The sequence below is a fragment of the Ruditapes philippinarum genome, unplaced genomic scaffold (assembly GCF_026571515.1).
Source record: "Ruditapes philippinarum isolate M1 unplaced genomic scaffold, ASM2657151v2 ctg10480_1_1_1_1, whole genome shotgun sequence".
In the NCBI taxonomy this organism is placed as follows: Eukaryota; Metazoa; Mollusca; class Bivalvia; order Venerida; family Veneridae; genus Ruditapes; species Ruditapes philippinarum.
In genome coordinates this window covers 24,585-39,930 of record NW_026863389.1, presented here as the reverse complement: position 1 = coordinate 39,930, position 15,346 = coordinate 24,585, and the positions used below count along the sequence as shown (strand labels likewise).

Genomic DNA, 15,346 nt, shown 5'->3' with positions numbered 1-15,346 from the left:
TATAATAAGTATATTTCAAGATTTGCAGTAGATACACACGTGCAGTTTTTTTATTTAACCCCACCCACCGTCTCTAAAGAACTTTGAAAAAAGTACTTGAAAACAATAAAAAAACATGAAAAAAGAGAGTAATTGCATTAAATGACATAAAAAGTATAATAAAAAGAAGGCAAAAAAAAAATTAACATATTTTGGCGAATTTTGTATTTTTCCAATTTTGGGGTGAAATTACCCCACCCACTTTAATCAACTATAAAATTTACAAATTATGCAATTTCTTGCATTTTTTGTAATAACAATTTAATACACACATAGTATTTATGAAAAACAAAACAATGTTAGAAATTTAGAGTCTATATGGAATATTTTTCTTATTTTTAGGTAACCATATTACAAAAATCTGCCAAAAATAGGCATTTTTCTTTGATATTTTGAAAAATTTAAGACAAAAACCTAAAAAGCTATATATTTCATGTCATTTAATCATAACTTGATTACTTCTGAAATGTTTGCACTTCTTTTTATTGAAAACGGCATAATTTTTGCTGTAAAATTTACCGTAATAAGATATATACTCGTTTTGCATAAAATCGGCGGCCATATTGGACGCCATCTTGGATTCTGAAGCGTTGTGAAAGCAAAATTTTGTAAGATTTAGTTTTTTGTAAAGGAGAGACTTTATACTTACTCTGGTGTAAGTTTCAGATTTGGACAAAAATTTTGATTAAATGGCCCTTGGCTCTTAGGCTATTATGTGCAGAATCCATGTTACCTTTGTGCTGACTGATGGTCAAGGTCACTCTTGAAGGTCAAAAGTTGACTTAAATTTTAACATGTACTTGAATATTTCTGAAACTAGCACAGGTATTTGTTTGAAACTTAAAGGATATATGAGGTGTCACAAATAAGATATGCTGGTCAAGTTTCATAACTCTGTATTGCATTTTGACAAAATTATGCCCCTTTTTAAGTCTTTAAATTTACATACAATCAATATTAGACAATATGTTATGTCCACTCTATAAATTCTATACTAATGGAAGGATTTTCTTCAAACTTTACTCAAATGTTCACCCCAACTGGGCAATGTGCAGAACCCATCTTACCCTTGTGCCAGCTTAAGGTCAAGGCCACGCTTGAAGGTAAAAAATTGACTTAGAAAATCTCTAGTACATTGGGAAAATGAAAGGTTATTTGTAACTGTTTCGAACATGATTTGACAATATATATTTATACTAATACCTGTACAGTTAGTCTTTTTTCACCAGAGATAATTTTTTTTATGTATATGTATTTGTGCCACTTAAGTTATTCTCTTAACCACCTTTCCAAGTCGTCTTCTGTCAAGGACATTGGTAGGGTTATGAATCCCATTCAGCGATAATTCTAGTTATCATTATCTTATTTGCATTTTTGTACTTTATTGTCAATACGTTATTTTTAGCTCACCTGAGCACGAAGTGCTCAAAGGTGAGCTTTTGTCATCACTCTGCGTCCGTCGTGCGTCGTGCGTCGTGCGTCGTGCGTCCTTCAAAAAATGGCGTCAAACTTTTCAAACAACATCTCCTCCTAAACTACATGGCCAATTGGCAACCAAAACTTTACAGAAATGATCCTTAGGTGGACCCCTTTCAAAGTTGTTCAAAAATTTAAATTCCATTAAAAAAACTCTGGTTGCCATGGCAACCATTAAGAAAAACTTTAAAAATCTTCTTCTAAAAAAACCGTAAGAGCTAGAGCTTAGATATTTGGCATGAAAACATCTTCTAATGAGTGCCTACCAAGTTTGTTCAAATCAAAGCCCTAGGGTCAAAATTGGCCCCGCCCCAGGGGGTCATTGATTATTTTCCCTATATGCATATAGTAAAAACTTAAAAAATCTTCTTTTAAAGAAACTCAAAGAGCTAGAGCTAAGATATTTAGCATGAAACATGTTCTAATGGGTGTCTACCAAGTTTGTTCAAATAAAAGCCCTGGGGTCAAAATTGGCTCCGCCCGGGGTCATTGATTTTCCTTATATGTGTATAGCAAAAACTTTAAAAATCTTCTTTAAAAAAACCCCAAATAGCTGGAGTTTAGCTATTAAGCCATGAAACATCTTCTAGTTGAGTGTCTACAAAGTTTGTTCAAATCAAAAGCCCTAGGGTCAAAATTGGGCCCCGCCCCGGGGGGTCATTGATTTTCCTTATATGACTGTGTATAGCAAAAACTTAAAAATCTTCTTTGAAAAAACCCAGATAGCTAGTGTTTAGATATAAAGCATAGAAACATCTTCTAGTGAGTGTCTACCAAGTTTGTTCAAATAAAAGCCTAGGGTCAAATTGGCCCCGCCCCAGGGTGTCTTTGATTTTCCCTATATGCATATAGTTTAAAACTTAAAAAATCTTCTTTTAAAGAACCCAAAGAGCTAGAGCTAAGATATTTAGCATGAAACATCTTCTAATGAGTGTCTACAAAAGTTTGTTCAAATAAAAGCCCTGGGGTCAAAAATTGGCCCCGCCCCCGGGGTCATTGATTTTCCCTATGTGCATATGAGTAAAAACTTAAAAAATCTTCTTTTAAAGAGAACTCAAAGAGCTAGAGCTAAGATATTTAGCATGAAACATGTTCTCATGGTGATCTTACCAAGTTTGTTCAAATAAAAGCCCTGGGGTCAAAATTGGCCCGCCCCGGGGGTCATTCATTAGCTTGACTTTTTTTTTAGATATATACATATTATATATATACACATATATATTAATATATAATATATATATATATAAAAAAAATTATATATATATATATATATATATATATATATATATATATATATATATATATATATATATATATATATACACTATATATTTAATATTTATATATATATAAATATATATATATAAATATATATATATAAATGTATAATATTATATATATATATATATATATATATATATAGATATATATATATACATATATATATACATATGATATATATATATATATATATATATATATATATATATATATATATATATATATATATATATATATATATATATATGCATGCATACATATTACAAACCAAGTTTGTTCAAATAAAAGCCCCTGGGTTTTAAACTGGCTCCGCTCCAGGGGCCTTATATACAGGTGAGCGACTTTGGGCCATCATGGCCCTCTTGTTTATTATATCAGTTGTATAATTTAATTTAAGCAATGCTGTCACTTTATAGTACCAATGATACAATTGAAGAATGTTTTGTTCTTATAGCTCACCTGAGCAAAGTCACAAAATCATGACTTTGTGATATCTAAATTGTTCCATTTGCATGTAAATGTGACTTTATATCAAATAACCAGGAAATTTTTTATCAGATGTTTATATATAATCTAGTAATGACTCAAAGGTCTTGATAGATAGTGGAATATTGTTTACAAAGACACTATAAGAAAATTTTATTTAAAGTTTTAAAAAAAACAATAACATGGAGAATTAAATTATTTTTGCTCACCCGTAAAATGACAGGGGAGCTTTTGTGAAAATTTATTCCGGGTGGCCGGCGTCCCCTAAAATTTTTCTTTAAAAGACATTCCTCATAAACCACAAAAGCCAATTTCATCCAAACTTCACAGGAATGTTTCTTTGGTGGTCACCTTTAAAAATTGTTCAAAGAATTTAATTCCATGCAGCACTCTGGTTGCCATGGCAACCAAAAAAAACAAACTTTAAATATCTTCTTCTAAAAAACCCAAAGAGCTAGAGCTTAGATATTTGGCATGAAACATCTTCTAGTGAGTGTCTACCAAGTTTGTTCAAATAAAAGCCCTGGGGTCAAAATTGGCCCCGCCCCAGGGGGTCATTGATTTTCCTATATGCATATAGTAAAAACTTTAAAAAATCTTCTTTTAAAGAACCCAAAGAGCTAGAGCTAAGATATTTAGCATGAAACATCTTCTAATGGATGTCTACAAAGTTTGTTCAAATAAGAGCCCTGGGGTCAAAATTGGCCCCGCCCCAGGGGGTCATTGATTTTCCTTATATGTGTATAGCAAAAACTTAAAAAATATTCTTTGAAAAAAAAAAACAAATAGCTAGAGTTTAGATACTAAGCATGAAACATCTTCTAGTTAGTGTCTACAAAGTATGTTCAAATAAAAGCCCTGGGGTCAAAGTTGGTCCCTCCCCAGGGGTCATTCATTTTCTTTATATGTGTATAGCAAAGACTTAAAAAATCTTCTTTGAAAAAACTCAAATAGTTATAGTTTGGATATTAAGCACTGGATATTACGCACAAAGCGTCTTCTAGTGAGTGTCTGCAAATTTTGTTCAAATAAAAGCCCTGGGGTCAAAATTGGCCCTGCCCCGGGGGACATTGATTTTCTTTATATGTGTATAGCAAAATTTTAAAAATCTTCTTTGAAAAAACCCAAATAGCTAGAGTTTAGCTATTAAGCATGAAACATTTTCTAGTAAGTGTCTACAAAGTTTGTTCAAATAAAAGCCCTGGGGTCAAAACTGGCCCTGCCCCAGGTATGTTATTGTTTTTGAATGTATGTGTAAAGAAAAAACTTTAAAAAATCTTCTTTTAAAATACCCAACGACCTAGACCTTAGATGTTTAGCATGAAATATCTTCTAATGGGTGTCTACCAAGTTTGTTCAAATAAAAGCCCTGGTGATTAAACTGGCCCCGCTCCGGGGCCTATACACAGGTGAGCGACTTCAGGGCCATCATGGCCCTCTTGTTTGTTTTGTTTGAATACCAATTGAAATATTTGTGACAAATTTTTTTTATGTCCTTATTCAAAGAGGATGAATGTCAACAGATAAAAATACATGTTTGAAGCATTACCATAAATTTGGTTCTTAAAGTTTTCTACATAACTATTTTTATGTCCTCTAGCATATTGTAATTGATCTGTCCATCCATTTGTATGAGCACACATTTGGATACTTTTGTGGTTAGGAGGACAATATATAACTGTAAATTCTATTTATTTAGTCTTTTATGTGGCTAAAATATTCTCATACGTGGCTAAAAGAACAATGGAGAGAACAATAGCATAGCCACATAAGTATCAATTTGTGAGAACATCCGAGGTTAACCTAAACCAACAAGGTGGATTGATTTTAACTTGATTTTCAGGGATGTGTTTGTCCTTTGGCAAAATAGCTTTTATCTTTGTAAATATATTTTACCAATAAAACTTAACCTTGCCAACTATGAATAAAATGTTTATAAAATTTGTTCTATTTTCATATTGAAGGATGTGATCTGCCTCCATCTATTACAAATGGTTACTACAATATAAGTTCTAATGGATCTGATATTACATATACATGTCTGGAAGGGTTTACAATAAATGGAGAGAAAAACCAAGTGTGCCAAAGCAATGGACTTGGCTGGGATTCAGTTCAGCCGTTATGTGGTATAGTAGAATTTTAATGAATGTTTTAAGGTTGTTGGGTTTTTTTCCAGCTGGTTTGGGAATTGAATCATATGCTATCTAAACTATAAAGGTGTTTGAATGATAGGCAAGTTCCACCTTTGCAGAGTCAGACTTCCCTGCATTCTGACCAGGTATTATGTAGTTGGTGGTTGCTTCAGATCACCACATTTTTATGTTGAAAAGCCTAAAATTTACTCCTATTCTTCATTTTAATGATCAAACTGTAGCCCTGTTCCAGCCTCATTATTATACAGTGTATTTTCCTTCAAAACACTAATTTTTTGTTAATTTGGAATATTTAAAGAGACTCTACTGAGATTGTTCCAGATCATTTTCTTAACCCATTTTGCAAGAATCATCATTAATTTTTCATTGTGCAAAATGACCCAAAAATGAAAAAACGCTTCTCACACAAATCATGCTAAAAGTCCATTTTAGTGCTTCACTTAATCTATGTAAGAAATTCAAATTTTATGTTTTAGGCCTTTTGACCTCATTTGAGCTCCTTTGAGACAATTAAATGTTGACCATTTCTTAATAGCTTAAATACCTACCAGTTGTATAAGAGTTTCAATTTTTGTTACAGTTGAGTGCGGCAGTTTGAATTCTCCTGAGAATGGTTCTATAGAGTTATCATCTGATGGTTCCGTAACGTCTGCCGAGGTATCCTGTGCTGTGGGAACTTCACTTGTTGGGGAACCAAACATTGAATGCACAGATACAGGCATCTGGTCAGTGTCTGCCTTTACTTGTGGTAAGTGTATATTTAATGTTATGTAATTATATTGTAAATTCTTACCGGAGTATGTATGGCTTTCATTGAATTTACAAATGTCATAGAGATAATATAATAGTAAAATCAAACTGTTGCAAACATCAAGTTTTAAGGAATGAATTTCGGAAATTATACTGAATTAACTGCAATTTGATAATTTAATTATTTTAGTTCCAGAATTTTATTTAGTCTTTTATTTCTCCAGAAACCTGTGAGGATATATCAGCCCCAGAGAATGGTAATATTGCCATCAGTACAAATGGTACAATGTCTGTGGCAAATTTCCAATGCAATACAGGTTATACACTTTCTGGAAGCGAAGTTTCAACATGTAACTTGGACGGAACATGGTCCTCTTCTCCGCCAAATTGTGGTAATTTGATAAAAGCTACATTAATAAACTTTTTATACCCCCGCACAACAAAGTTGTAAGGGGGGTATACTGGAATCAGCTTGTCCGTCCGTCTGTCCCGTCCGTCCGGCTGTCCGAGCCAACATTTGATTATTATGAGCTTCATTCCGTAGTTAAATAAAGAACATAAACTCATAAAATTTAAAATTAAGAGCTATTTTTTGTTTTTATGAGCTTATTTTGCTTATGGACGTTGGTCCAGGTGGTGTTTATGAGCTCAATTGCCTCATAAACATCAAATTTTGGTACGTCCGGCCGTCCGTCCGTCGGTTTTTTCTTGTCCGCCCAATAACTTAAGATTCCTTTGACCCTTAGTCTTCATATTTGGCATGGAGGTTAGTCATGATTAGTAGATGACCCCTATTGATTTTGAGGTCACTAGGTCAAAGGTCAAGGTCACAGGGGCCTTGACTTCAAAAAGCTTGTCCGCCCAATAACTTAAGATTCCTTTGACCCTTAGTCTTCATATTTGGCATGGAGGTTAGTCATGATTAGTAGATGACCCCTATTGATTTTGAGGTCACTAGGTCAAAGGTCAAGGTCACAGGGGCCTTGACTTCAAAAAGCTTGTCCGCCCAATAACTTAAGATTCCTTTGACCCTTTGTCTTCATATTTAGCATGGAGGTTAGTCATGATTAGTAGATGACCCCTATTGATTTTGAGGTCACTAAGTCAAAGGTCAAGGTCACAGGGGCCTTGCCTTCAAAAAGCTTGTCCGCCCAATAACTTAAGATTCCTTTGACCCACAGTCTTCATATTTGGCATGGAGGTTAGTCATGATTAGTAGATGACCCCTATTGATTTTGAGGTCACCAGGTCAAAGGTCAAGGTCACAGGGGCCTTGACTTCAAAAAGCTTGTCCGCCCAATAACTTAAGATTCCTTTGACCCACAGTCTTCATATTTGGCATGGAGGTTAGTCATGATTAGTAGATGACCCCTATTGATTTTGAGGTCACCAGGTCAAAGGTCAAGGTCACAGGGGCCTTGACTTCAAAAAGCTTGTCCGCCCAATAACTTAAGATTCCTTTGACCCACAGTCTTCATATTTGGCATGGAGGCTAGTCATGATTAGTAGATGACCCCTATTGACTTTGAGGTCACCAGGTCAAAGGTCAAGGTCACAGGGGCCTTGACTTCAAAAAGCTTGTCTGCCCAATAACTTAAGATTTCTTTGACCCACAGTCTTCATATTTGGCATGGAGGTTAGTCATGATTAGTAGATGACCCCTATTGATTTTGAGGTCACCAGGTCAAAGGTCAAGGTCACAGGGGCCTTGACTTCAAAAAGCTTGTCTGCCCAATAACTTAAGATTCCTTTGACCCACAGTCTTCATATTTGGAATAGAGGTTAGTCATGATTAGTAGATGACCCCTATTGTTTTTGAGGTCACCAGGTCAAAGGTCAGGGTCACAGGGACTTTGACTTCAAAAAGTTTGTCTGCCCAATAACTTTAGATTCCTTTGACCCACAGTCTTCATATTTGGCATGGATGTTGATCATGATTAGTAGATGACCCCTTTTGATTTTGAGGTCACTGGATCAAAGGTCAAGGTCATAGGGACTTTGACTTCAAAAAGTTTGTCCACCCATTAACTTAAGATTCCTTTGACCCACAGTCTTCATATTTGGCATGGATGTTGATCATGACTATAAGGTGACCCCTATTGATTTTGAGGTCACTGGGTCAAAGGTCAAGGTCACAGGGACCTTGACAAAAAAACAACTTTTCTTCTCAATTGCTAAAGAATGTCCTGTTCGCAATGTATTGATTTTGACATTTTCACATTTGAAGCATGTAGAATACATAACTTAGCAATGCACTGGCTTAGTAACCTCAGATTTGGCAGGGAGGTTGTCCTTGAGCACTAAATGGCCACTGTTGATTCTGACAAAGTGGTATGCGGGGGTATTTACGCCATGATAGTGGCAGTTCTAGTTATATAATTATAAATGTTTACTGCAAATCACTACATAATGTTAAAACTTTTATATTCTGGTTGAAAATTTGTTCATTCTTTTTTTTTAACCAATAGTGAATACATTGTGTTTATAAAAATGTGAACAACATATTGTCAGAATATAGTTATTTAATATCGGATTCTTTTTGCTTTATACATAGGAAGGTTTAAAGAAACAAAATTATTGTATACTTAAACCAATTGCTTTTAACCACATGTTGTTTAAGGATTTATATTAAGTTCCAGACGATATCCATACTTTTTCTAAACCAATATTAATAAAACATGAACAACATAGCACTGAGATGTTGAAATGCTATATGATTTTAGGTTAAATGAGTATTTAATATTATTTCTGCTCTGTTCTTTTCTGTTGTTTTATTTTTCATCTGTCATGTTTCTGTCTGTTACTGTTGAAGCGTTTGTATATTTTTCTTTTAAAGTAAAATGTCCTACAGTGGGTGACGTTGACAATGGCGATGTTTCAGCTACGTCTGATGGACTGTCAACATCTATTCTATACACATGTCATTCTAACTACATCATAAAAGGATCTGAATTATTGGTCTGTAGATCAGATGGAAGCTGGAATGATTCAATACCAACATGTGGTATGTTATTTTAAAACAGTTTCATGTTAATATGTGTTATACTTAAAATGATTATATACTTAACTTTCTGATTTTTGTTCAAATAGTTTACGCAGCGTTTGCAAAGCTGTTGATTGTCTTGACATTATCTTCTTTACATATGTGTTTCCCAATCTAAGAAGGAAACAGTCAAAAACTTTGATGTAGCCTATTTTTCAAACATTTCAAAAGTTATTAATATTTCAAACTTGATTTTCATGACAAGGGGCGTTATTCTGAAAACAATAATTTAGGAGTTATGACCCTTTTTTACTTAGATTTTTTGTAACAGACAATTTAACGTTAACACCGCATGCTGTCATCTTGTATTGTAAAGTATTTGTTTTTGCTCATGTAATACCTTTTTGGCAGTTTGTGACCCACCACTGTCATTGGTTGATGGCAACTACACAATAAGTGCCGATGGTATGACATTGACATATAGATGTGATGTGGGTTTTTCAATGGTCGGCTCAAATGTTCGAACATGTGCTACAGACTCCTCTGGTTGGTCTGGATTCCCTCCTACTTGCAGTAAGTTTGATATGATTTATTTAGCTCACCTGAACTGACTCAAGCTTTTGTTGTGTTTATTGTTATGCGTAATATCGTTAAAGGGAGACACAGGCAAAATTTTCATTTCTTAGTTGTGAATTTTTCATTCATAATTCTGTAAATGCCCTCAAAATGAATATATTAGGCAGTCCATGGACCAAAACTTTTCTCCATATAAAGAATAAAATGGTGGTTTCCTAACTTGACCCGCGTGGGTCAGGTTAGAGTGCTTTGTTTTCGCAATATTTGTCAAAGTGAACTCTGGAAACGTTAAAACATTTCAAATGAATGACATAGACCTGTTTCAATCATACAATATCTAAAACACCTGACTTGTTCTAAAACTATTTGGTGATTCTATTTGCGTCTAAATTTTGTTCAACATATAAATATTTACATTTCAACCCCAAAATATATAGAATTCAAACAGAAATTCATGCTGAGACTTCAAGAAATGTCATTTGAGTACATAAGATCATTTTAATATTTTTGTCATTATTTTGCCTGAATATCCCTTTAATGTGGATTGGTCTACATTGAACATATTTTCAATAAGTATTTTAAATATTGATAAAAACAATACTTGAGAGAGCAAAAATGTGGATGGAGTTCTAAGTGATTTAGTATGATTATTTATATGATGAATTATAATATTTTGTTCAAGAAAAATTTATTATATGGAATTAATTCCATGATATTGGCAATAATTAGTATATAAGATTATCTATCTTGTACGTACCAACAGCATTCATATGTAATTTAATTCATGGTTTGTTGTTTGTATGATACTAAATACTATCAACATGATTTAATTTATGGTATGATAGATCTTCCATTATGGAACAATTCACTTTAAACAACATCTTTTTTTTATCCACATGGTAGGATTTAACCAGACATTTAAGGAATGATTTTTAAATGGCCCTCCATAAAAGTTATACATTATAAATGTTCAAATTTGATGCATAAGAAGGGGCTGAAAATAAAATATTTCAATTTTTTTTTGTCACAGACAAAGTCATTTCCTGTTAAAGCTTAGGTATTTTATATGTGCTGCTACTTTCTTGATTTGTTATCCAGGAAAGCTTGTAAGGTAGTGAAGTTGCCAATAAGTAAACCAAAAAAATATGTTAAAATCAGCAAAAACAAAACAAAAACACAACAGATGGACAAAACAAACATAATTATTTTTCACTTCAGATAAATGTGAGGATATTTCATCAATTGCTGATGGTGATGTGTTGATCACAACAAATGGAAGTACTTCCTCAGTAACTTACACTTGTTACCTTGGTTACAGTGTCTCCAGTGATTACTCTGCTACCTGTGATGAGGATGGACATTGGGATATCTCTGCGCCCACATGTTGTAAGCATTATTATTATTATTGCATTTATTAACATCTTGAGATTTTATTTGTAACCCTAATTATCTCCTTATTAAATATGCTTCAGCATATAGATAGTTTATAAATATAAGAAATATGTACAGTATTAAGATGGGAATATTAACATGTTCAGTTTCATGTATGAAACTTAATGCTTTAAAGGGTGTGAAGTAAATCAGAGGTCTTTGCCATTGTGATTTAAACAATTTTAGTTTAACATTTTTTGTGAGCCTTTTAGAATGCAAAAAAATTTGTTTGTTTTTCTTGGTATTAAATTAAAAAAAAATCATATGCTTTTACTTATTATATTGTAATATCCAAGTTGATAAAGAATTTTTAGGATTTCATGTTTACATCAAAATGGAATAGTAAGAACTGGGTACAAATGAAACACTTTCGTCTTCATTCTTTGTTTTAATTTCAAGAGTATATATATATTTACAGTGCAGTGCCCCTCTATTGAATCTATACAGAGTGGGATTGTGAGTGAATCTACTAATGGTACAGTAACTACAGCAGTGTATGAATGTCTAACTGACTATTATATTGTTGGTGATACTATACGACAATGTAAAGATGGAACATGGAGTGGAGCAGCACCAGTTTGCTGTATGTGTATTATCAAGTCCAGTTAATTTTCTTACTTTTGATGACAATTCTCTATGATTTATTCAACTATAGGCATGTTCAGGGATTAAATATATGTTGCATATTGCATACTGAACTGGCATTTGATGTTTTTTATTCAGGCAGCTAACCTGAAAAAAGGCCTGTATGAATTTAACAAATTCAATGTAACTTTCCCAACCAATCACAAATACTTCAATCAGGCTGTGAAAAAATATATATTTACTATTAATAAATGAATATTTTTATGTTTCACAACCCTTTGTTAAATATAGACTGTATTTACTTTTTCTAGTATGTTCATCATCATTGTTCTTTGCAAATGGAGTGGCACAGTCAAACGGTTCTGTTATATCATACACATGTGATTCTGGCTATTCTCTAAATGGTGCAACAGAAAGAGTTTGTCAAGATAATGGACTTGGCTGGAGTTTAACTGAGCCATCATGTGGTATACTTATTTTTGTATCATTTATAAAACCTTGGTGTACTTTCTTTGGTTGGTGTTATTTATAAAGTGATTTTGTGAACTGTAGATTTTCCTCTATTTGTGCATAGTATGGTCATATGTTTTTATGCCCCCGGGCATATAGTAATTGAACCGTCGGTCCGTCTGTCTGTCCGAGCAAACATTTTGGGCTTAGGGGCTATATAACAGTAAAGAGAACAATAGGTTCATTCCATGATCAAAGGGTTTAGGGGCTAGTAGCCCTTAAGAAAACAAAGAAAATAACAAAGAAAATAGCCCTTAAAGCCAAAATGTTGGAACGTCCGTCCGTCCATCTGTCCGTACGAGGTTAACCTAGAACGGCAAGTTGGATTTTTCTTAAGTTCTACCTGTACCAATGGCTTCATAGTTTACACACTTACTAATCAATACAAAGTACATGATCTGGTCAAGTGACATAACTATGGCTTCCATATTTACCAAGTAATTGCCCTTTTCAGCACTTAGAAAATGAATAAATCAATACAAAGTACATGATATTGCCAAGTTATATAACTGTGTCATCCATATTTCCCAGTCTTTATTTTTTGGTTGATGTCTTTCATGTTTAATACAAACATGCCAAGGGAGGTCCTCCTTCTTTGGGTATAGTAAGGGGTCATTTGTGTCAAGGTCAATGTCACCAATGTCAAGGTCACCAATATTAAAAATAGATGTTTACATTTTTACAGGTGTATTAACCATATTCTATATTCTGTATTTGGTAGGAAGATAACTTGCATGGTATTCATCCTTTTGATTGGGGTAGGGATCAGTGGGTCAAGGTCACTTGTGCTAAAAATAGATTTTTACACTTTTGCCCATACACCTTTTTTTATTGACAGATATATTTCATATTTGGTAGGAGGATAACTTGCATGTTATTCTTACTTTGGATGGAGTTAGGGGTCAGTTGGGTCAAGGTCACAAGTGCAAAAAATAGATTTTTTCACTTTTGCCCATACAGCCTTTATTTATTGACAGATATATTTCATATTTGGTTGGAAGATAACTTGCATGGTATTCTTCCATTGGATGGAAGTTAGGGGTCAGTTTGGTCAAGGTCATCAATGCTCAAAATAGATTTTAACATTTTTACCCATACAGCCTTTATTTATTGACAGGTGTATTTCATATTTGGTAGGAAGATAACTTGCATGATATTCTATAGGTGTCAGTGGGTCAAGGTCAAGGGTGCCAAGTATAGATTTTTTACATTTATATATATTTGATAAAGTTGAATATTTATCACTTCATAAGTCATAGCAATGACTTGGCAACTTATACATTTCACAATTACAAAATGCCATGACTCTGTCAAGGTATATAACTTGTGTTTACAATTTTTTGGCAATGTTTCTGTCCATAACTGAGTGAATGGGTAAACATTTTTTGAAATATTGCTACTGACAAGAATCGGAGCCGTGGGGCATTTGTGTTTAACAAACAAGTTCTTGTTTTTTTAAATGTCATTTATAGCACCAGAAGAGTTTTGATAATATACACAGAAACATGATACAATTACTACCATTATCCTGTAGAACACTTTGTTTCTGAGAATATTTGCCCAACAATATGTGCTTTTAATCATTTGATTTGTTTCTAGTATTTTTGTTTCTAGTATTTGTCTGCAATCCATTGTGTACAAGCTTTTAAACTGGTACAGGTAGGGTTCAGTTGCACTGATGATAAAATCGTGAAAACTTTATTTTGAAAACAAACTTTTTGTTGTTTCAGAAAAATGTGATTTTTAACAGCATTAACTTTATTTTTTTAAGTGTTAACTTTATTTTTAAACAACAATACATTAATTTTGTTTATTGTTTCAGAAAAATGTGATTTGTTGTCAGTACCAACTGGTGGTAATGTAACAATATCAACTGATGGTTCTGTCACTAAAGCCTCAATCTCGTGTATGACTGGATACACAATGTCTGGGATATCTACATTAACATGTGGTTCTGATGGCTCTTGGGATATACAAACACCCTCTTGTGGAGGTAAGGATGGTCATTTTAGCATTGTATTAAAAAGTTCAAGAATTTGTTGTTTTTATATCATTTGTAAGACTGGTTTAAAAAATGGTACAGCCAAATCGTTTAGAGAATTTAAATGTATGCTTTTGAATACAACAGCTGCACTGGTTATTGTTGTATCTGCCTGTAAAAAAATGTAATTTTTAGGTATTTTGCTCATGGTTGCATTATTACATAGTCTTCAGTTTTATTTATTTTATACTCAAAATATGAACATCTATGGCTATATCCAATATGGCTTTATGTGTAAAATTTTCCCTTGTCACCAATGCAGTTGGTAAACTTGTTTCTGAAGGATTTTTGATATTCAAAATTGAGGTAATTCAAAATTGAGGTAAAAAAGTACTTTGTGGTGATTTCTGTTTTCTTACCTTTTGTCTTTTTGTTTTTACAAGTTCCATGCTCAGCTCTTGGTTCACCAACCGGTGGTCATGTGACTGTACAGTCAGATGGATCAACTACTACAGCTGTGTATGAGTGTTACACAAATTACACGCTTAATGGACCATCACAGTTAACCTGTAGAAGTGACGGGTCATGGGATTTCTTAGAACCAACTTGTGGTGAGACTTTTGTACTTCTCATAATTAATAGAGGAAAATAGGTTATTATTTGTTAGTGATAAATATTTAAAATTATTCTTCATTCGCGCTATAGAACTTTTTACTGGACCAACCAGTACTAAGCAATGCTTGAAAAGTTTCTTGCTCAAGGGAACAACGACTTGCCCCTGATTGGGTTTTAAACCCACACGGCTAGCGATTCTTAGACGACAAGTCTGACGCTTGAACCACTTGATCATGTGCCCACATGGAAATTATTTTTACATGACTTCTCTTAAATGAAAACATTTGTTGGGTAATGTAACAATTATCATATTTCAGTGCAATGCGGGGTTATAACTTCACCAACAAATGGATATGTTTACCATAACATCTGATGGATCAACAAGTAGTGCCACATTTTCATGCCACACAGACTATTACTTAGACGGGTCTAGCTCATCAGCTTGCAGTTCATTTGGGGCATGGAGTAATCCAGTACCTA

General features: G+C 33.4%; 1 protein-coding gene across 1 annotated transcript in view; it reads left to right on the top strand.

Annotated features, from left to right (window-relative positions):
• Positions 1-15,346, top strand: part of LOC132721955 (sushi, von Willebrand factor type A, EGF and pentraxin domain-containing protein 1-like) — a 30,453-nt gene extending 15,107 nt beyond the window's left edge. The window contains exons 3-13 of the mRNA XM_060706342.1: positions 5,247-5,408; positions 6,016-6,183; positions 6,410-6,577; positions 9,022-9,189; positions 9,580-9,741; positions 10,963-11,130; positions 11,594-11,758; positions 12,072-12,227; positions 14,093-14,263; positions 14,695-14,862; positions 15,184-15,346. Coding sequence (XP_060562325.1) covers positions 5,247-5,408; positions 6,016-6,183; positions 6,410-6,577; positions 9,022-9,189; positions 9,580-9,741; positions 10,963-11,130; positions 11,594-11,758; positions 12,072-12,227; positions 14,093-14,263; positions 14,695-14,862; positions 15,184-15,239 — 1,712 coding nt within the window. The 3' untranslated portion in view covers positions 15,240-15,346. The remainder of the gene's footprint in view (positions 1-5,246; positions 5,409-6,015; positions 6,184-6,409; positions 6,578-9,021; positions 9,190-9,579; positions 9,742-10,962; positions 11,131-11,593; positions 11,759-12,071; positions 12,228-14,092; positions 14,264-14,694; positions 14,863-15,183) is intronic.